The sequence below is a fragment of the Bombus pascuorum genome, chromosome 13 (genome assembly GCF_905332965.1).
Source record: "Bombus pascuorum chromosome 13, iyBomPasc1.1, whole genome shotgun sequence".
Taxonomy (NCBI): domain Eukaryota; kingdom Metazoa; phylum Arthropoda; class Insecta; order Hymenoptera; family Apidae; genus Bombus; species Bombus pascuorum.
Genome location: NC_083500.1, coordinates 6,932,354 through 6,956,043, shown reverse-complemented (window position 1 = coordinate 6,956,043; position 23,690 = coordinate 6,932,354). Strand labels below are relative to the sequence as shown.

Genomic DNA, 23,690 nt, shown 5'->3' with positions numbered 1-23,690 from the left:
AGATCATATATTATACTAAAACGAGTATTATATACTATAATTAAGATTGGTGAAACTTGAAACCAATCTGAAAATACGTATATAAATTACAAGACGTTCCACACAAATCACAAAGTATTTGAACAGTTAATTAATCGTTATATCGATACCTATCACATTTAAGTAAGATAATATCACATAGATAAGATCATGTCGCTGCCGTACGATACTACAGATTAAAGTATCCTGAAATTAGTTACTTAAATTAGTTATAGTAGAAACCAGCCACAGAGAACGGGAAAGCAACGCAAGCATGAAATTGTCAAATAACAAAGAATAAATAAAGAGCTTGGACTTACGTCAGACGGAAGAATAAAGACGCTCGAGAGAAAGGTAACAAATTATTCAGCAAACTGTATTCCCAAACAGCCCCGCTCGACTATAAACGATTCTCAATCCAGCCATAACATTCCTATTTCCCGTGCAAATACGCTTTATTCCTCCCACATAAACAACGAGAACCACGAGCAGCCATTTCATAGTTGTTCCGTCTCGTTTCTACAAGCGCGCGCGTGCGCAATTTTCTCCCATGTTAATTTCAAATTTAGATGCTAGTCTAGAAAAAAGAAGAAGAAAAGACAACGAAAGGAACGTAGAAATATTTCAAAGCATCTGCGAATTTTACTTTCTCCCTCGAGCGAGGAATTCGCGTGGAATTGCGTGCCATAAATTTGTCGAATGCCAAAATGGATGCCGCCGTGTCAGAAAACAATCGAATTCACAGGGAGCCGAGTGGAGAAGGAAAGAAAATGGTGTCACGGTTATTGGGTCGTTTCATAACGCGCGGCAGTACGTGGGCAAACTTATTCCTCACCGATAAGACCGCGTTCTCAACACAGACGATAGCTTTCGTTCATGCCAAGACAAAGGGAAGCTGACAGACGCTTGGCCATCTAAGAGGAAGGTAAAGTGGATTCTTCGGAGCTTTTGTTCGAGTTCAAGTATCGTCAATAGTTGTCCCATGTGGTGGACTAGCCATCGATAATGCGGTAGCCTTCACGATGTGACCGAATAAAATTGGTTCAGAAACAAAGCTGCGTCAACCACATTCTCATCTCGTAATTAAGAACGAACCAAACCAATGCGATCACTGTAACTGCACTCTGTCCATAAATCATCTTTATCGCGGTAACATTTTTCAATAGAAAATTAAGCTTAGTTTTTGGAAACGAGATTGAAACGTGTCTGAATCGTAAAAAACGTTACGGTGATCTTCTTCAGATATCTTCTCAAAGATGTTAATTTGCATCGCCAGTTGTAATACCATGAGCTACTGGCTTAATGCTGTACGTATACTGTACCCTATTAATTTAAGTTTAGGTTAATTCTACTGTGTCGTAGCGTATACGATACACGTTCAAAATGTATAGATAGTACTATTTGAGTTTGCAACTTGACTTGTTGCATTTTACGCTCTTTTATATTATTCTGTTTATCGCTAATGACCATAGAAGATGCTTGACGCAATCTTAAATAAGATGCATAATAATACAGTTGCGTCAACATTTCGTTTGTAATTACTTTTTTTGATTTTATGACACAATATTTGTATTCTTGAATTCTACTGGATGCATATTGTAATTACGAGAAGGAATTTTAAGAATGTCTTCGATATTTTCCTCGAAAATTTATTTCTTTTTCCATCTAGATCCTGCAATCCTATGAAGAAATCGAAATATTTTACATCACTGTGATAACCTATTTTTTCCCCAGATACAACTTCCAGTTTCACTAGCGAAAAGAATCTCGCAGCAAGAACAGAAATAACAGTTCTCTGAACAACACTCGCCACCTTTAATCACGAAACAAATTCGATTTTATTTGGAAGGGAGCTGGGGAGAGGATCAAGGTCCCAAAGGTGGGAAACCAGACGCTGGATGGCTCGTGAAAAGAGCGTTGATCGTCGAGATGGGATAGCCGAACAAAAGTTTTTCGTGAGTGGAATCGATTGTAAAAACACTGGTCCCGGTTGCGCAAATGATCGCGCGAATAAAAGGAAGAAAGGGAGAAAGGAAAAAAAAGGAAAAGGGAGAAAGGAAAACGCGGTCAAGACCGATCGATTCTGTCGGATTAATTACAATGCAAATTGATTGCCGCTACTTTTTCGCCGGGAGCAAATTGATTTTCCGTTAATTAAATGTCGCCGTTCGACCCGATCCTAATTAGGATTCTCTCTTCGTCAGTCGGTACTACAAACCGAGATGTGTCCTTCCATCTCTCTTGCCCTCGAGCAATTCGATTCAAGAGCGTCTCTCTAGAAGAGAGATCTGCAAAGCTTTCAAACAGCTTTTCCTCTCGCGAGCTAGAAGAAGCCACGAGAAGCAGAAGAGCAAGACGGACGAAGAAACCGGAAAGAAGACGACGACCAAGTAAAAAGCAAAAAGAAAGAGGTAAGGAATCAGAAAAAGAGAGAGAAGGATGAAAATAAGAAAGAGGAACGTAACGGTGAATGGAAAGCAGAGAGAAATCCAGCTTTCCGCACGAAGGACGAGCCTCGTCGAATAATCGATGGACCTGGAGGATCGGTTCGACCGCACTGGTGGCTTTTTCCACCGTGGAACGAGTCACAGGTCGGATGTAACGGAGAAACCGAAAGTGCAAGAAAGAGGAAATATATATATATATAGTTTTTAGTAGCGTGCCGGAGAAGGAGAGACAAGGATAAAGCTAAGCTGAAAGACGTTGCTGTTCCGCCCTGGAAAACAGAGGTGCATTTCTCCCGAGGAAAAGCCATTTTCTCGCCTCGCGCCGCTTGTTTACCTCGGCTCATTTATAATTTCCACTGCACGCTGGCTGCTTCTTGTTTACGACGTCTCGACGAATTCTCCAGCCGAGTCGACGATTCCACCCCGTTCACCGCGTCGGGATACAGCCAGTTCGATTCGAAACTTCCGTCGACCCCCAGTTGTTAACTTCGCTTTCCAGACTTTCGATTAGCCAGTTGAGAGACAGACTCGCTGTTATTTTGTACAAGTGCAAGTGCAAGTGGAGCGTGCTGCGGCTCGTGGACGCGCGAGATAAATTTTGTTTTGACAGAGACACGCACGTGGGTTGGAATGCGTCGAATTGTGCAGAGCTTTTCGTTTTTTATTTACGCTTTACGAGATTTCGGAGAGATGGAGCTTTTAGGTCTCGTATATGCGTATGTAGAGTGGAGCTCGGGCATTTTGATTCGACGCTTCTGCACCAGTTAACCGTATAGTTGTATACTATGTAATAGTTGAAACTTTCGAATGAATAACAATAACAATGCACCGTAGAGTCGAACATAAATTATAACTGTTTTTTTATTTGATATTTAAGACGAATCTATGCTTAAGTCAAATGTAATCTCAACTTGATCGCATTTTTAAAAAATAGTCGGAAAAAAATTAACGAGAAGTCTCGTTTATCGATCAGCGAGAGAATTTCTCTGAATTTCAGCCAATTTCTTGAATTTCTTATCCGAAAGGAATTCGATCCCCTCCTTCCTTAAGAAATTCCTCTTTTTCCTTCAAATTTCCCGCGCGACACTAATTGAGCTACTCAAAAGCCGAAGATTAAAAGACACCCAAGACGCCTAAAGCCGAACAATATGAAAACCCTCAAAAGAGATTTTCGAGGTTTAACGTCGAAGCAGAAAACCTTGCTTGAGTCTTTCAAAAGTAAATCTTTATTGAACAGTTGGGGAAATTTGTGTCATATATTTGCAAGTACTAAAATTGACCTGACTGAAATTGATTTGATTTTATTAACTTTGCCATAAATATAAAAGTTCATGGTTAAGAAGCGACCCACTTACAGATACCTACAGGGTGCCTTCGAAAGAATGGTACAAACTGTTGGGTGATGATTCTATATGCAAAAATAAATTGAAAAAGAAGAATAACATTTTTTCGATTAATGCTTGGTTTTTGAAAAAACTAAATTTGGAAATCAGTCGGGTGTCCGTACACTAAATGTAAGTTTCGAGGAATCCAAGGTTTCTAAAGAATATAACTAAAGTACTAAAGTTCTAAAGAAAAATAGAGTAATATCCTTCTTCGTGAAACCATTCCAAATACAGACATGTTCACAAATATCAACACACACGAAAGAGAAGTCGGCTATCTCGAAACTCGCAATCAGAACGTGCGCATCCGACGAATCTTCAAAGTTATTTTTCTCGAAAACGATATCTTAAACGAAAAAATGTTATTCTTCTTTTTCGACTTATTTTTGCATATAGAATCGCTATGCGTTCGCTCGTACTATGATTTCTGTGACAGTTTGTACGTGAAACAAATCTCCACGCAGGTTTCATCTCCTCAATAGCGCTCATAAAAATGTAATTTACGTAAATCTGTCCACGTCCTATCTATTATTTATATATCTTCTATCAGTTTCTTAATAACTCGTTAGAATACAACGTTGTATACGAAACACCGAACGTCAAAGGTTCAATATCGTGTCAAAGCAATCGATAGTCACTTCGGATCCCTTTATTCCTGGAAAGTTATCGGTGAAACAGAGTGGTGACAACCACCGCGTGAAAATCACGGAACAAGTAACATCCGTCCGGAAGTGGAAGACGCGTACCGTCGAAATGGATCCGTTCTAGTTTCGAGTGTCGCGATTTTACCGTGACAAAGCGGCGTTCTGTTCGTTAGCAACGGCAATTATTCGACGAGAAAGGAAGCGACCTAACGACAACGAGCGAAAACGCCTTCAAACAACAAAGCCTCCATCTACGGCTCGGAACCCTTCTACCTTTCCAAATTCAACGAGATTTGATGCTGTTTTCTACTAAGAGATTCGCTTGCCCCTCTACCTTTTGGTGTTCTACTTTCTCATGTAGATTTATCTGAATATTAACAACGTGACGGAGTAAGAGTTTTGGCAAAGTTTCGAATCTTCAAGAGAAAATTATCTTGTACTCTGTTTAGAATTACGATCCAACACATTCGTGCCCGGTAATTGTAGCGAAATCTGAAAGGATGGAACCGCAAGGAAATTGAGACAGGGACTAAAATTTTGAAATTTTAATTTCAAGCGCTATACGTTCCATCTTTCTGAAATACAATGGCTGACGGAAGAAAGTTTGAAATTGATACGCCACGAATTTTAATAACTTCTGTACTTACATTTTTTTACCATGTTGGTAATATTTATTCTATAGTATATATTACGTTTATCCATCACTCCTACTATATATATATATGTTCATAAAATAAGAAGAAAATAAAAGAAACTGAAAAGAACATTTTGAACAAATATATTGATTTCATACAAGTTATTTAGAGATAAACAGGATTGGTACTTACAATGCTTGCAAATTCAGTTTTCTCTACAAGTAAGAGATGGAACATATATACAGGCTTCTCTACAAATACTATTTTCTTGCTCGGGAATTTTCACTATACTAATGCGAAAAAATAGAAAACTTTGTAATGCATTTGAATTATCGTACATTCGAGATCGTATAATAATCGAAAGAAATCAAAATGGAAAATGTTCGACACTTACAGTGTTGTCTACGAGAAAATTGCCTTCAATTGTACTGCATGGACTTACTTCAGTTACGAGAAGGTAATAATAACACGTCGATTTTATTAGAATATTCTGCAATTAAATCGCGTCCTATTAAAAAGGAAACGAGCGTTCGGATACTTCTTGTAAAAAGACGTGGAAGAAAGAGGGGGGAAAATATATCGTAAAGGTTGCAGAGAGCATCCGTGAGCATCCAGACTCGTGGCCTCGTGTTTTTCTCCTTTTGCTCGTTTTTCTTTGCATCACGCATGCAACCTGTACATTCTCCACGGCAGCCAACACTGCAGGATATTTTTCACGTCGACCAGATCCGACGATTTAAAAGGCAATCCTGACGACTCGAGGTCGAAAGGCTGAGTTGACGAAAATTAATCGAACATAGCTCTCTGCGACTCACGGAATCCTGATTTCTAGTGGTTTGCCCCGTCGAGAATCGAAACAAACGTTCGAGAGATTGGAACACTTGTCGTTTGGGGACTCGCGGGAGACCCGGCTTTCCCAACCAGCTGGTTTTCGTCGGTGTACTCTGTAACTGACTGAGATATTAGGCCAACCACCGCTCCAGCTCGTTCGTTTTTCGGCAGATTGATTTTTCGCGAACAATTTTCCACTCTGTTGTCTCTGGTATCGACAAGATTGTTGGATTTAAGATAGATACACATGGCTCGCGAAAGTACACGAACGCTTGGGCATATGCACGTTATACGGAACATTTTGGAATTTCATCGACGCTGTCGTGGAACTCGGTGTAAGGAGATACGGAGTCTACAATTCGGTGGAATTACCTTTTTAATTAAATATTTTCCTTTTTTTTAATTCGACGAAGTAAAAGGATGGGTAGAATAACCAGAATCGTAGTAGCCATGACACTTTTAACCAGTTAGCTGTTGCTAGCTCTTTGAAAAGTGTGTACCTAAAATGTGTCGCAATAAGCAAGCGATGACGAGTATACTCGTCACCACAGACTACGTATGGCTGTTGTAATATGGAATCAAGTTGTAATGAAATGACTGTTTTATTTTTTAATCTTATAACTGCAATTTACTGCAAATTATAACTACTTTTTACTTATGACGAGTATACTCGTCAAAAACAGCTAACTGGTTAAGAACCATGTCGATTTTGATGATTTCACCTCAAAAAAAAATTTGTCAGCGTTACTGACACATGGAGGAATAAATGTGTCAAATTCCAATGAAAAATATCGTGTAGATTGTTAGCAAAATATTCTAATATTCTAAGGATTTGACAATCCTATAATCTGCGAATAAAATTACGATAGTTAATGAAGTCTCCTTTAAAATATACGAAGAGATTCAAATATATATGAATTTCTTCTATCTGGGAAGAAATTTTAAACGAATATTTGCGAAAAGTTCTCGATGCGTTAAGGAAATATAAAGAGTACAGTTATTATAGAGATGCATAGAGTTTCATCGTGTTCCATATATCATTTGTATTATTTACGCGACTAAGCAGGTTTCTCCACACTCTGTTCAATATTTTCATCGATTTGAACGTCTATGATACATTTCCAGCGTCTATCACAAAATTTCTTTACCCCATTTCCTCTCGCTTTCTTACTTTCACATCTATCTGCGTCTTTACTGTCCGCGATTCTTCTGGGAAACGAACGATATAGGACAGAAAGTTACTTTCGAAAGCTCTACATTTCCGCGTGTTGCTGTCACTGGGTGTAAATAACGTACGAGGTTTTGTTCACTAGACACCATTTTCTTTGGCCGATTCGAAATCCAGTTCGTTCGAACAACCGGTATTTCTAGTTCATCCGGAAATTCATTGGTATCGATTTGATCTCTGTTTCGACGATTACGTAATTTCTCAATGATCTAATCTTTTAACGTTTTTTCAAAAATCATAAGCTGACATTAAATTTGATAGATCCGTTTGATAGAACTACACGGGGAGTATAATTTCAAATTAATATAAATACGACGTGATCTAAAGGTTCTTAGAAACTTAGAATATAGTTAGAAAAAAGAAAAAAAATGGTAATTCATAATTTTTAATTAACATTTGATAAACCCTTACGATGATGCATTTTTTAAAATTCGAACGACTTTGAGTAAAGAATATGAAGGAAGGCTTGCTTTTTAGATTACGTATTTTTCTTGGCTATATAATTCACTGTTAATTTAGATAGAAGCTTTATGTGTACTTCAATCGTTCGCGTTATATGGTTGGTCGTATAAGCTGCTGTTAATTTCACGCTGGTCTACCGTTAAAGATTCTATTCACAAGAGGTCGGAACTGTCTGTAACGAAGATATCACACGGTAATTGCACGCTATTCGCGTACCTCAGCTGGAGTCACATAAACACCTGTCGTGCACCAATGCGTAGGGAATCGCCATGGGAATAGCAAATGCTCCATACCAAAGAGAAATTGTTCACGATCTTGCGACGAGGTGGTCGATTAGCTTCATCGATCGCGGCAATTCCCCTTTCGTTCAAATTTATGATACTCCGCGGTATATATGCTGCTCGCCATAATGGTCGCCATAATTATTCAGGCATTTCTACTAATCTTAAGAAAAACTGTTTCGAACGTGAGAAAGCGACTAATTGTCAGTTCCCAGGTGGAAACAAATCGCGATAATGAAAATGGCAGAAGCTTTCTCGTTTATCAAAAACTTCAAAGTCCTATGTAATTTTCTGCGATAACTTTTTAAAGAAATGAGCTTAAAGCGTATGTGAGTCGCGTGCATTCGTTCTACGCTGGTCGGGCAATAGCAATATACAGGGTGAACCACGAATCGTGATCAGTAGAAATGACTCCGTTATTAGCAGTCCGATGGAAAATGTTTGTATGAGATATAGCATGCTTTCCAGAGAGCTTCAACGTGGTTATAGCAAATTATTTCTCAACTCTTTCTTTTCTCGTAATTTTTTAAGGTAACCTTGAATTTTTTACAAATAAACCTATCATCTTTTTACACTTGTTTGTTAGACGATTTTAATCGACAAAAAGATTGCTATAATCGCGTTAAGGCTCTCTAGAAACCACGCTGTACTTGATAAAAACATTTTCCATCGGAATGATAATAGACGGACTTATCGCTTATATTAAATTGACAGGTCAAAAAAGCACATTTATTACAACCATAGGAACATCGTTCGAGCAAGAGGTCGACTCTACGACAAATACGATCACTGTATACATTCACTTAGAAAATACAACCAGATACTACCTAGTATCAGCTTGTTTTACGCGTTAATTTCGAAAGTTCCATTGGTTCTGTTTCATACGTTAACTGGAAAAGTAATTATATTTCAGGCTGACCTTTCAAGACGTTATCCGAGCACAGACTGGAAGCTCGTTTAGGCGAACCCATTGATCTAGCCGAGCGACTAGTAGCCACTTACTACGAAATAGTTTAGCGCACAGGAAATGTACCTACAGTTACCGTAAAATCAACTAGTACAGTTTAGTTACAGATTTGATTAACTGATACTGAGTGGTGCAGCAAGTTCTAACGTCCGCGCCACTCCGCGCACAGTAAGTTACCAGATTGCTCGTCACTCCGCTAAAATCGTTGCATGTGCGTCTGCACGAACCTCCACTTCCGTTCCAATCGCTTTATCGTCCAATTAGCGGAAAACCCAGAAAAATATCGGCCACCGTTACAACGAGCACCCTGTAGATCCATTGCGTCTGCCACACGAACAAGCATTCGTACACGCGAACGCCTACCAAACTACGGCATCGCGAATGTACACATTATTACCGGTGCATTTACATGTGTATAATAGCGTGCAGCGCGCGCACACACTCGCCCGATCGTCTGTGTGTACACGCGCGGGCAAACATGCATAATAGCGCATTATTGGGGCCGAGTTAACGCGTGTGTCGTATCGATTCATCGACAGGAACTTTCGAGCCGGGTCCAAACATCGGTGACTTCAGGAGCGTACGGTGCGACAAAGGGTCTCTGCGAGTCTACAGCCCGAAGATGACAAAGGTGGCCAAGCCAAGGTGAGCCGGATGTTTGCTCGGAAATAATTCATCGTCCGTAACTCGGTCGAGTCCGCCAGGCCTGAATTCAGGTGACAGGAAGTAACCTCCGTGCGCACTGTCAGTCCGCTCTCTCTCTCTCTCTCTCTCTCTCTCTCTCTCTATCTCTTATCAGCAGCTGATAATTTCAATGGGTTCCTCGGCAGAGGCAATGAATTAGGTAAACACTTGGGAATAATTTTTGTTAAGGGGATTAAAAAATATTCAGCAAAGTCTAAGAGTTTGCTCTCAATTATTCGTGAATTTTCAGGCAGAATTTACGTTGATTTTCTGAACATATAGCTAAAGCTGGATTATCGAAACTGTGGAATCAACAACTGGTGGGATAAAATGCGAGAATATTCGATTTTGGGAGGGATAGAGAGTGATCTATTGCTAATGGATCTTTTTATTTCTTTGTTTCACTCGCAGGGTGATAATTCACTTGCAGTTCCTTGGTGTAGGTGATAATGATTCATAAGGAGAATTATAGAGTATTCCGTTTCTAAACGTAGTTGATAATGCATCCATGAATCTTATTCCTTTTTTCTTCTCTTTTCTTTCGTTCGGTTATGGTGATTCGCTGGTAATTTCAACGCGTTAGTAGATTCTTCCATTACATTCGATGGAATCTCGAGAACACTGATCTTTAAAACCAGTTAAAGAGTGAAACCTATGATACAAGTGACGTATAAAATAATGTATAAAATCTATAATAAATTGCAAATAATTCATAGATTTTTAGGTGAACCTTTGAATCAACCATTGTTTTCTCGATAAAAAGCATTTCACCGCATTCATCACACAGCAAAATCATAGCTGCAGCGGTTTAGTAAGAATCGATTAAAAAGATTAAAAAACATTCGATTAGAGAACTTCAACAATTATTCGTTCTTTTGATAAAAAATTCCACGCACTCCATTCGCGATAAAACCAGTCCGTCCTCGAACATATACGACGTGTGCAGAAAAAGATCACTTCTATTATACGATTTCACCCTCGCAACGCGGTTCACCTTCTACCCCTGAAACTGCTACGTACTCGTCGGAATCATCCTCGAACAGCATATGCAAAAATAGAGCAATCCTATTACACGATTTTCACCCTCACGACGTATCTCAACCCTCTGCCCCCGAAATTAGCGAAAACTGGTCGAAACCTTCAAATATTAACAAATCCCCTGTACCTCCTGTGAAACTACATCAAGGGGAGAAGATGTTAGGATCTCATCCGGAATTCTCTACCCCTAAAATTGCCGCATAGTCGTCGAGATCATTTTCGAACAGCGTATACAAAAGAAAAATAAGAAAGAACAACCCTACTACACGAGCTCTCCCTCGCCACGTAACTCAACTAAAATTAGCCCTAAGATTAGCAAACATTCGTAGAGACCGTTGGAATATTAACCTACCACCCGTATCTTCTCTGACACCACATTAAGAGGGGAGCAGGTTAGAATATCATTCGGCATTTTCTGGTCCTAAAATTACCATGAATTATCTTGTAGAAATCATGATGGAAGAGCGTGTGCGAAAAAAGAGCAATCCTGTGATGCGCGATTTCACTCTGCCGCACGTAACTCGACGTAACCCTCTGGCTCAGAAATTAGCAAACATTCGTCGAAACCTTGGAATATTAACCAAGCCCTGTATCTCTGTGTATCTGGAATTACACTAAGAGCAGAGAATGTTGGAAAATCATCGGGTATTCTAGGTACGCGCCTAAGCGAGACACCTGTCACGAAAGAGGGAAACTTGAGAAGCAGCTTCGTCTTCGAGGTAAGCACCGTAGGAAGACCAAAACTCTCTTATTCGAGGCACACATTCGACGCCAGGACGAAGCTTCGAGAGAACGATTGCACGTCGAACGTTCAACCCGGGGTCTTGAATAAGTATTCAAGCAGCACGAAGTGTATCTGTCGCTTAGTGTATCGCCGTTGGTTCCCGTGTAAACGATCCGGTTCGTGTATATGCACAGTAATGCACACACGTAACCTATTCAGAAGCGAAGTAACCTCCGAACAGCAGACATTGTCGACGCTTCTGCGCCCGCGAAACAATGCTTTATTCCCTAGACACCCTAGGGTCACTAGAGCTGTCTATCGAGGCAAGGAAGCTTACAGCGTGCAACCAGGGAAACGTTCTCTGTTCCTTGTTTTCCTCGTCCAGAACTGTGATAATACGCTGCGGAGACTACATAGTCCCCGTACAAGTTTTTCCTCAGATCGATTCTAGACCAGCAAATGCAATGAAAAATGCAGTCTGACTCCGTGGCGACGCACCCTATTCCCGCTTTGTTCTCAGCTTTTTTTTGTTTTTTTATTACTCCGGATCGGTGAATACTTGATACGAGTTTCCTTTCTTTTTGCCTCGAAAGGGGAAAAAAGGAGAAAGTTTCGTACGGTCGCTATTAAAGAGATTTCACTGAGGCGGTTCTTTGTTGTGGGAATCTTTTTCAAAAATAGTATTATATCGGTACTCATTCGTTTTTCGTTAATAAGAATTATAGATAGATCTTATTAATAGAAGTCATATTTCGTTGATATACATTTGGTAGATTGTTATAAGAATTGTTAAGAAAAAAAGAAAATGTAAAGATACGAACGCCTGCAGCTACAAAGAAATGGGATAAGTAAGTTATTCCTCGATTAGATACATTTTATGTGAGAATAGTAAATTATGTGCTCTTTTTAGGGAACGCGAACGAATTTACTACGTAATTAAGAATATTTGCAGTCGGTACGAGGCGTGATTCTGACTTCTTCGATCATTAATCCTTTCAAGGATCGAATTCTGATTTTTAGCCCAAGAAGAAAATTTCTTTTCGCCAATCGTTAATAATAGAAACTATGCTTTCAAAGTTTAGAGTTTCGGAGCTGTGCATTGAAGTCGTTGAATCTACGACTGTCGATAAAAAAGCTCTGAAATAGTTCCAAAGTCAGAGAGAGAAGTGAACGAAAAAAAAAGAAAGGAAATAATCGATACTTGCTAAATTAACGGAAAAGAATCGTCGATTGGCTACGCGTGCATTGTTCGTGGCAATTAGTCGCCCTTCTCGCTGGGACGAGTTAGGCCTCGATGAGAAAAGAAACATCGAGAGGGTAGGAAGAAAGAAGAGAAAATCCACGTGCACGTAAACGCTCGTGTTTCGATCGATAGGATTGGCCAGTCACTAACAGACGAAAACATAACCATGTAAATTACTTTGAATTTAATTAACACTGCAGGAAATCGATATTTAAAATTAATTAGCAAATTGTCGACCTGGTAAGGGAGGGTATCGAACTGCGATTTTATTATGTTTATACAGCGCACAATGACTGGTAAAAATATTAAACAGCATAATGTATAAGCAATTATAATTTTCAGGGAAAGTCAACATTTTAGATATCCCAATCGTTAAATGTATAATTCCCGTTTAGTGATACACAAACATATTGGCTACGAAAAATACGATATTTCCACACATTCCTATTTTTCAATCTATTTATTACGTTCTACGTTTCATTTTTATGATAGCAATGTTTTAATCACGTGAAAGTGCTCTTACGATATAAAATTTAACTTAATTAACTCGATTAATATTAACATATAAATGCTACGATACATACAACGGTGTGCAAATTTTGCATATCGACGATAATACGTTCGAACGTACGATCATATACCTAACGAGTAGTTAAGTAATAAAACACCGATACGATCGAACAGACGTACTATTCATCTACAAGTAAACTGTGTTCTACTTTGTACCGTTCTGGGAAATTTTATGCATCAAAGAGTTTAGATGAATTACGAAATTGTCGTTTCGATGAGAAAAGAAAAATATAGAAAGGCGAATTTGCAAGTCAAGTGCCACCATGTGTATATGTACGTACGTCGATCCTTGTCGAATTGATTTGAGCGATGAAAATATTTAATAGAACACACCCGTCCATACACAGAATCGTGAATCACGCGGATTCCTTCTATCACCGGTATAATTACGTTTGCCGTTGGACAATCTGCTTGCACGAGAGAGCACGTTCTGCATATGTGTAGAAGCACAATGCACAAGCATGTACCAAGTGCATTCTAACGCGATATACCAACGTGACTGATATTTGCTTGTCAGACAATAAAATCGCTTAAGCAGAATGGATTAGCGTTCGAAGAGGTCAACAGTAACGATTTAGGCTTAGATTAAGCAATCTTCATTCACCAAGGTCGACTATGATATTTCGCTTCGATCGAAGCCGTAAAATATGAGAAATATCGATTTGTGCTTCGTTTCGTGCAACGTGAGAGTCTCAAGGTCAACAATGAGACTGACATGATTAAAGTAATTAATTTACGAAGTGTATAAATAGAAGAAATTTTATTTCTGCACTCCCGTTGTATTATGTATTTTTCATTTAAGATAAATGGATATTGTAATTAAAAAATGAATTTAACATTTATCGATCGTGCGAATGTGAAACAAATTAAATTATACTGTGCGCTTTATATAATAAATTACAACGTTTCGAAGGTTTCGTTAAAATTTTATTTTGTTAAAGTTTATGATAAAAATTAGCAACAAGTCTACAACTAATAAAGGAGGGAATATTTTCGATTTTGTAATATTAAGCAGGAAAGATATGAAAAATAAAAGAGCAACTAATTTAATCGTCGATGTAATCAAAATTAATTAAAGCGACAAGAAGAAAAATTCGATTCCTCTTAATCGTGAACGATAAAGTTCAGTTAGTGAACTACTATTTTTACAGATTTGTGAGAAATTTAAACGCGAGAAAATAATGAAAAACACATAAAATAATCAAAATACGTGTACCACTTGCTATAAGATGCAATAGGTAAAACAAATCTCTCTGCCCAGTTTCTACCTTTTCAATCCTCTTTACAAAAGTACAAATTTTCAGAAACAATTCCGTAATCTACTTTCCTCAGTTAAAACATAGGTCCAAAGTTGCGTAACCTCAATCCTCGTCCATCAATTCGGTTCTACGTATTATTTCGCCGGATAACGAGAACGAGACTGGAGGTCGAGGAGGGAACAACATGATCCAGATATCACCAGTCGCGCCTCTTATCAGTCTATTACGACAGTAATAACGTTCTTGATTTCACCGACATACAGATCGAAGCCAACACTACCAACCTACCGACGCACACATCCGCAAACCAGACTCACACGATGCAAACTAGCAAATAATCTATTCAAAAAAATCTCTCGTATAAACAATTTCGAGGGTTCATGAGGAAAAGGTGGAACAATGTCTATTTTAACGAATTTTCATTTCTTTTATCATTTAAATGCGTTATACATTGGTTAGAATTGCAAATAAACATAAAATGAAGAATAAAACGTTTTATTTTAATATAATATCTATGAGAAAATATGAAGATGCGACACAGACACTGGAAAGTCAATTTTCGTTTTCTTCCCCTATTTTCCCCATCCCTATTTTCGGTCATCTTTCCATTGGAAACCTGGTTCGATGTTGGAACGACGATTTTGGTTATTTTAAGCGATTCCACTAATTGCTTTTCTCCCCGGTGCTTTCTATTCGATAGGGAGGAAACTTTTCCAACGAGGAAACTAAAAAAAGAAGAAAAAGAAAGAGAGAGAGAGAGAGAAAAAAAGAGAAAAAGATGACCATCGAGTTTCTGTTTGAAGTTCCGTGGAAAATCGGTTTAGGAGATTTCAACGAGGACCGAGCAGGTGCGAGATTTAAACTTGCTACTTTCGACGGTATTTCGGTTAATTAGGTGTCGCGTTGGAAATTCCGCTTTATCTTACGGACGTCGTATACACTTTTACGGGATGGAAAATTTTCACCAGTCGTCTCACCTCTGTTATTATCAACGTCGATAAGGATTTCATCGCTGGTGGAAATAACAAAACTCTCAAAGTCGTCGGGGAAAACGCCTGTCAACTAAAAATGTATCTGGAATTCAACGTTCGATAACGCTTTGTCATGTTATGTTTGGTACTCTCTTTTTCTTTTGATGATCTGCTTTCCATGCGATTGTTTGAAATTATGTTCATTAAGAATACGTCGATCTACTTTTTATGTTCGACGTTCCCTTCGATAATTTGTTTGCTCGTGATTGACACGAATTGATAAACCTTCGGTTTGTTTCGGTCGCGTTAAAATTACAGTGACCTAGTTCGTCAATAAGTCATTTGTTTCCAGATACTGAACGCTAATTACATATTCGAGTAATGAAATTGAGTTTTACAAGAAATGGACTATTATAGTTATTATTAATTAAACCTAATGTTATCCTCGCTACTATGTTACTTTCGTATCCCTCTGGATATCGTTTATTATTTTCTTTTACTATTTTATCTGTATAGAGCACAAATGGAGTACACAAAAAATAGTAAAATGGCATTGAAAGCTAAAATCAAATATTTCAAAACTATTTATATCTCGATAATATCTACTGAAACATTAACATCCATTTCAGGCCATACAGACCCAAGGACGACAGGATTAAAAAATATAATATTTCAATGAGAAAAGAAATACTCACTTTGGACTGATTTTCTTCATCTCCCCAAGCGTAGGATTGTACGTATGATCTTCTCCACTGATCCTAGCTACTCCTTCGTAAACACTAACACCATAACCTTTTTCCACGAGGTCCACCAAATCCCGGAAATTATCATGCACCTCTGTCTTCTCGGTCCTCGACTCCCTAGCTACGTTCTCACCATCCTTTCCACTATTTTGCGTCGTACCAGACATATCACCACTGGTCTGCTCTTTACTTGCATTCGTTCGTTGCAAATATCTCCTGCGAAAATTATAAATTGTACCAGTATTCGGGTCGTCCCCGACCCGAACACGCCCATGGCTGGGTACCAAATGATGTCCACTGTATCCAAGATCCATCTGCAGATCCATCACCAACAGAATAGTGAACAATATCGCGAAGGCACTGAGGCCTAGCATCAGTTTGTCCCGGATGCGAATCATCCTGATTGTGAATTTCATCTTCCAGTCGTTCCAATCTGGAACCTTGCAGCCAGATTCGATGGCTTTCTTCTTCTTCGCCGATCTTCCCTGGCCTTTGCTCTCGTTATTTTTACCACGATCAGCTGTGATCACCGAAGCAGACTTCAGGGCCTCTCGGTTGTCATCTCTTGCGTCAGATTCTAAGTCACCGAGGTTTACGCGAATTGTCACGACGCCTGAGTCACCCAGAGCATCGTTCACCGAGGCAGACTCTATCCTGAGGTCAGAAATGACACGTGAGCCGTGCGTTGGCTCGTAGACAGGCGTCGAAGGGTGACGAGTCGCGTTCTCGTCCAGCCTGTTCGCGACTAGCTGCTGTTTACTTTGTTCTTCCGCAGGCTCGCCGTCTCGCAGCTCCTCCTCGTCCCCACCGCTGCCCGCGAAATTCGCAAGTTTGCATTTTACGAGCGACGTGAGCCGCGCGTGCACTTCGTCGCCTTGTATTCGTGACTTCCTTGCCGGAACGCGGTTATCGCCTGACCCGTGCGTGCTATCACGCCTCGACGAGAGCCTCGGCGACCTCTGAACCTGCCAGTCGTCCGGCGGTGGCGATCGTTTCGCTTTCCACGACGTCCACTCTACCTTGTCCCGCCACCCCAGCGACCTTGACTGCCCGCTACTCGACTTTTCGCGATTGCAAATGGGTCTAACGTATCTTCTGTGAGCGATAGGCGAGCAGTCTACCGTCACGGTGTCTATGGAGACTTTGGAGATGGGGAATCCCACGTGGAACTTACGATGAACCTGCTCTATAGCGTGGACGAGGCTCTCTTCGCTCCAGGATCTTCTCTGACCTGATTGCAGCGCCTCCAGAAGCTTCGTGGATTTTTCTAAACGTCTTCTAATGAGAACGCGTTGCTCCAAAAGTCGGAGGTTGTTCTCCGTTCGAATCAGATCCTCCACGTCTTCTACAGAGACGCTTTTAGACGAATCTTCGTTCTCGACAAAGTATGTCGAGGAGATTTTAGTTGTTGATTCGTTCAACGAGTGATTGGTTCTTTCAGTCTGAGGCTCCTTGTGAACCAACAAAAAATCATCCTCTATAAGTTCAGCGCTTGGGCACACGACAGAAACGTGAATATTATTAGGCTGCTCAGGATCGATACCCGTGGAAGACTGTTTATTGGTAAAATCGGGCTCCAGAAGTTTCTGTTTGGACTTCTTTCTACGGACTGGTGCCACTGGTCTCTCTTCGTCCGTAGATTGAAACTTCTTTCGTAGAAGAGGACTCTTTTGAATATTCCTGACCAATCTCTCGCACCCTTCGGTAATATTGTCCTTCGAGCTTCTTACCAATCTTCTGAGGAAAGAATCGCTCTTGTGTAACTTGGAGCGTGCTTGTGCCTCCTCCTCAACGTACTTGGAGCAAGGAGCGTCTAGACGTTCCTTCTCTTCGCTGGATTTCCTTTTTTCCCTGAAGGTATCAGGATTTTCTTCGGATTTCCTCGACTTTTCTCTGAAAGTGAACTTGAACTTAGGCCTGTCGAAGTTGCGCGACGATTGCACGCGGTCGCTCAAGCTCTGCTTGATCCTACCGACGTTTCGTCGTGCCCTGAACCGCGAATCCTCATCTCTGACCGAAGAGGAATCGACTTCGACGACGCTGGAGGTTCGAGTTCCTCGCGACCTTGACCCGCTATCTTCGAATGTCTGGCGGCTTGAACGTGTCGTCTTCTCTGTGGAACCACTTTCGGGACATCTCCTCTCGTCCAGAATTTCCCTCGGTCGCGAGACGCACCTGAAGCTTGGAATTTCGAGCGCGAATCGCGAGATTTGACCGAGGTTCCGCGAGCGTCGACGTTTTGGCGAGAATCTTCTTATCTAAGTCACTAATACACTGGTTGGCTGAGACTCGAGATGTTTGTTGAGTGTTTCACGGGTTCTGGAATGTTTCAGATGTCGGCCTGGATACTGTCAGCCTTTGGACTCCACTGCGCCGCGTTCTGGAAAATAAACAAGGCGGGGATGTTAGGTCGCTGACCAGATGCGAATCTCAGAGGGTGATGCATCGGTCAAAACAATCGCAGCATCGTTTTCTGGATTAGTTTGAATCTTACACGCGCTTCTTGCGCATAATTTCTTTAAAATTATTGTTTTAAACTAAATTATTGTCGTAATTGAGATGTCGATTTATCGCGTCGTTTTTATTAGTTTGATTTGTACGAAGAAATTATTTATAGTAATACCACGTCCTCTGATTGTTTTCAACAGTGTGTATTAAATTTATTCGCATGAAACGTTAGCTGTTATTAAAATATTATATACCGACTCAAAGTAAATTTTGCCTAATCTGATGTACTTATTTTCCTAATGGTAAACTTTTGTCTCGTTATTATAGACTTCTAAGAATTATAAAAATGAATAATATTGTCGGGAGTTGTTAGTACATTAAACGAAATCTGGATGGAATAATAATTGTTTTTAATCTGTTTCGGAATAAAGAATACTGTTTTTCCAGTAAGATGAAGATGGAAAGCCTTTACACTCTATTAAATTACTTGGTTCAATAGTACTGCTTCCTTTTATGCACGACTATAAATCTTGATATTTGCACTTTGTCATGCAAATTTAATAGATCCGACTCGTTTGAACAATATTCTCCGTTTGATTTATAGTAACATAGGAACAAATGTTCGATCAAACATGGTAATACGAAACCAACCAAAGGTAATTACATCTCAGGGTTAGAATAGTGTTAATAGTGTTCTCCTAACACACAACTGAATTATTTTGAGCTGCGATTTTAAAAAAATTTTAAATAATAAAAATAATAATCGTGAATTTCGATAATCTACCAAACATCCATTTTAATACAAGAGCAACTATATACATTAAAATTGTCCTAACATTTTTCTAACACAGCAATGAATTTTTTCCATTTAATTGCGAATGTCACTAATCAAACACACATTTTTGTATAAGAAGATATGCCTAAAATAGACAAGAAATCTGTTTACAGGGATCTATGTAACTCCAATTATCACGTCGACTATCGCAAACGCAATGAAACCCGTATAGCCTACATAAAACTTGAAAGCTGGCAAAGAACAAAAAAAAAAAAAGAACAAAAAAGAAAGAAAAGAAAAAGTACGACCACTCGTGCAATTGCTCAAAAGAAATCACTGCGAAACATCGGAGAACAACCTCGGCGATCATCAACCCCCGACGACTATTCCGATCGTTTAAAAATAAATCACCGCTCTATGGTATAATAATAGCTTGGTAGTGCGCAATGCTTTTTATCGAATTTCCTATGCAGGTGCATACACACGAGAAATTCACTGGGTCAAGGTAGGGCCTTTAAGGGGATGCTCCGAGGTGTAGGTGGCCGTAGCAAGCTGAAAGAGGAAAGATATCAACTGCGAAATAGAGTGACGGTAATGGCATGCTTCGTGTTGCGAGAGTGGCCATTACAGTTATCGCAAAAGTCGCGTCATAAAGCCGTTGTGGTGGGAGGCTAGCTTAAGGGTGAAAGAGAGAGAGACAGACAGAGAGAGAGAGAGAGAGAGAGAGATATCGTAAAGGTTCGTTCCTTTCCTGTCTTTTATATCGCGGAAGCATCGTTGCGCCGAACCGCATAATTTAATATCGCGCATCGACCTGGCTGCATTAAGTTCAATAACCGGAAAAGGAAGGCTAGCCCCCATCGAATATTCGTGTCGAGGGGTGGTTAACCCTAGGAACCACATTCGATGGATATTCCTTGGTTTCTAAATTGATCCTTCAGGCGATTACACAGGGTGTTCGATCAAGAAAGCTGTAATTGGCGCGAAATTCGCTATTAAGCAATTAAGTTCGTATCTAAGAGCTCGCAGACAGGCAAAGAAGGGGAGAATTTAAGACTGAAACGAGAGGAAGAAGTGCCGGTACCAAATTTGAGATCGCAAATTTAGAAATTCATGGGATCTAGGTAAAGTGCTAGTTGAAGAAGTTTTGAAGAAAAGAAAAAGAAGAGAAAAGAAAAATTTCATCTATTACGAGTTCCATGATAAATTGATACTTTACACGATTAGAAGAGAAATTCGAGACAAGAAGTTCTAATTAATAGCAAGTTTGGTATTAAGCGTTTGCCTTCGTACCCTAAGAGAGATTAAAGTTTCTGGAAACTTGGAAATTTTGATGACTTGCCATGTACAACGGGGCACGAAAGAAAGTTTAAAATTCATACCTGTGTATAATAACTACGTTATATATTAATAATAACTTTGTTGTACTAAACATCTTTTACCATATGGCTGAGTCAAGTACGTTATTCGTATTTTATCTTATCGACCGTATCTTATCGATTATAATTCTTTTCTAAAATTGTAACGTCGCTCGTCCTTTAAATCTTCCTTTATTAAATCATCTTCTACCGTCAAACGTTCAACACAGTGTAAAGTACCGATTAAAATACCCGTGTAAAACAGAAAAATCTCATCCATTACAAATTCCACACAACGATGCTCCGAACTATTCATTTCCCTAAAATATACTGGCCTAACGCTCACGCAAACGCATTACCGTGAATCGTTCACAGATAAAATGGAAAATTGCTGCTCGAACAGCAACTTAGCTACAGAACTATCACATTTTCTTTGAAACTGCTCGTGTTAATGTCTGGAAAAAGGAGATTGCCGGCCAAAGATTTATCGTCTATCTGTGCTTCCTCGAAACGATTGGAAAACGGTGTCGTTTCTTTCGAATCTTTGATCTGAATAGCCTCTTGCATCCGTAAGAACGAAACGTAAGGAAAACGTCCTGCAGTAATTCTTTGCTCGGTCGATGCAGCTGGCGAATCAATGCGCCATTGAAATTCCGCGTGTCCTTGCACGATAATAAAGATAGCCGAACCCATTGACGTTTCTGTCGGGATGAAAGAGCGCCTCCATAAAACCTGACCCCCTGTAACACGCCACGTGCCCTCGTTGCTTTTAGTTATGCATATACAATCGCAAATAAAATTGCTCGATATTCTGTTCTATCTACTTTGTACATCCTTGCGGAGGATTTTTAATACATAAAATTTTTCTTCTTTTTTTTCCTCTTTTTTAAGGCGCACCTACGTCAATCCTTTATCTGTAGGGAAATATAGGTCCATTTCGTGTACGTCTATCAACCTCCCGATTAATCTTGTAAAATACTTTCGTTACGTTTTACAGCGATTTTTACAACGTTGATCGTATTGTACGATATGTTTCGGAAAATTAGCCGACAGAGATTGGAAGATTGAAATATACGTTTAACTTGGATTAAAAGAAACGCGAAATTATTTCGAAGGAAATCAGGAAACAATTGTCTTCGACTGGCGATACTTTGTCTAACATCTGCTTTATAAAGTGATAGAGTGTGTTGTCACATAGCGTTATAATTCTCTGTTAGACGAGACGTCATTAACATCTCTGTTAGACGAGACGTCTTTAACATCTCTGTTAGACGAGACGTCTTTAACGTCTCTGTTAGACGATGGAGCAGCATTTGTGCAAACAAACTGGTGCGCCGCAAATCATGTCATCTTATAAACAGACTTCACGAATCCGCGCCGCTGTTTGTTACTTGCGAGCGACGCAAGAAGAAGAAGAAAATTAACGGTGTTAAAATGTGTTCGAATTTCGGAAACTGTTTCAACGACGCGAATAGTTATAGCTTCTAATCAAATAGTTTCTAATTATGCCCTGGAATATCGGGTTTACCGCGGGACCGTGTATTCGGCTTAATAATCGAAATTTTTAATTAGAAGGAAGCACGCGAGCTTTTAACGCTATCGCAGGAAATCGGCGCCGACTGGCAATTAGCCGGTGTATTTATATTCGGGAAAGGCACACGTGCGACCATCTGAAATCGGAAGAATCTCATTCCTCGATAACACGCCATTGGAATTGCATTTTTTTTAATCTCAGTCATACTTTTCTCTGTTTTACAAATAAAGAGACATATCGTTGTCTTTGAGGAGGCGCGCTAAATGTTCATAAAAAATATTTATATAATAAAATATATTTGTCCCTCGCGTAATTGAAACAACGTTACTTACAAAATTGTATAAAAGCTACCAGTTCTGACAAGTTGCCCCGGATAACGGTAAAAGTACCGTAAATGAATTTCGCAAATTACAAGTTGATTATCTCGTTCGACGTAAAATTATAACATTAAATAAATTTTAAAAACCTGCAACCTGTCGCTTGTCAATTTGCTAATACTATTAGTTAATATTCCCTTCCCTATAATATAAGAATCGTAAATATAATAAATCGCCTGTATCTCAAAACGCTACAAATATACAAAGACTTCCAAGTTTTTATTTCGCGGTTATTAAGCGATAATTACAAACCGAACAAACTTGAACAAAGATTTTCCTTTATTATTTTTATTATTTCTTGTTATTTGGCCGTACTCCGTATATAATAGGCTCGCAGCTATATATCTTAAGTGCCAGATACTCACTCGTATTTAAACAGATACAAAAAACGAACGTACTTTGATTAATTTCGCGATACTACACAGAGCAGAGTTTTATATCAAGTCGGGATGCAGACAAATGAAAGATAGGGAAAAGACGTAATAATTTTCGCGCGGAACGAGGTAACTGCAGGTCGCTAAGCTTGAAAACGAATTCGCGGCCGTTTTGTTTGCTCGAAATAGAATCTGCTCGTGATTGTTGCCAGCAGTAACACTCGAAACATCCGCGTTTATTATTCGTCCGGCGTCTGATGGAAAATAAAAAGTACATCTCGAGATTCTCTGACATTATCCATGGGTCCTGCGAGGGAAAACTGCAATTCGCCCTGGGGGTGTGACAACTTCCTTCGAGGCACAGAGCCTCGTGAAAGTTTCGAGAATGGATGGAATAGCGTCTTTTTACTTAGAACTTTGCCTTGCTGTTGTTCCTTCCAAGTTCCTGGGACAATGACTCCATCGTCTGTCCACGTTCGTGGCCGAATATCGTTCGATTATAAAATTGAAGCTTGCTATTTTGAGTGTCAACTTTCGCACCCGAACATTTTATGTAAATTTATGAATACCGTAAATAATTGTAAGCTCAAGCCAGTTTATTAAGATTTTCATGATACTGAAAGGAAAATTGACAAAATCGTTCGTGTAATTTGATATTGCAACGTAAAACAAAACCGAAGATACAAGCGAAGAG

The 23,690-nt window shown here is 39.5% G+C and overlaps 1 protein-coding gene across 1 annotated transcript in view; it reads right to left on the bottom strand.

The window, feature by feature from the left end:
- LOC132913152 (extracellular serine/threonine protein CG31145) overlaps positions 1-18,387 on the bottom strand; it is a 93,715-nt gene extending 75,328 nt beyond the window's left edge. Inside the window, exon 1 of the mRNA XM_060971167.1 lies at positions 16,083-18,387. Within this exon, the coding sequence (XP_060827150.1) occupies positions 16,083-16,546 (464 nt within the window). The 5' untranslated portion in view covers positions 16,547-18,387. The remainder of the gene's footprint in view (positions 1-16,082) is intronic.
- Positions 18,388-23,690: the final 5,303 nt, after the last annotated feature.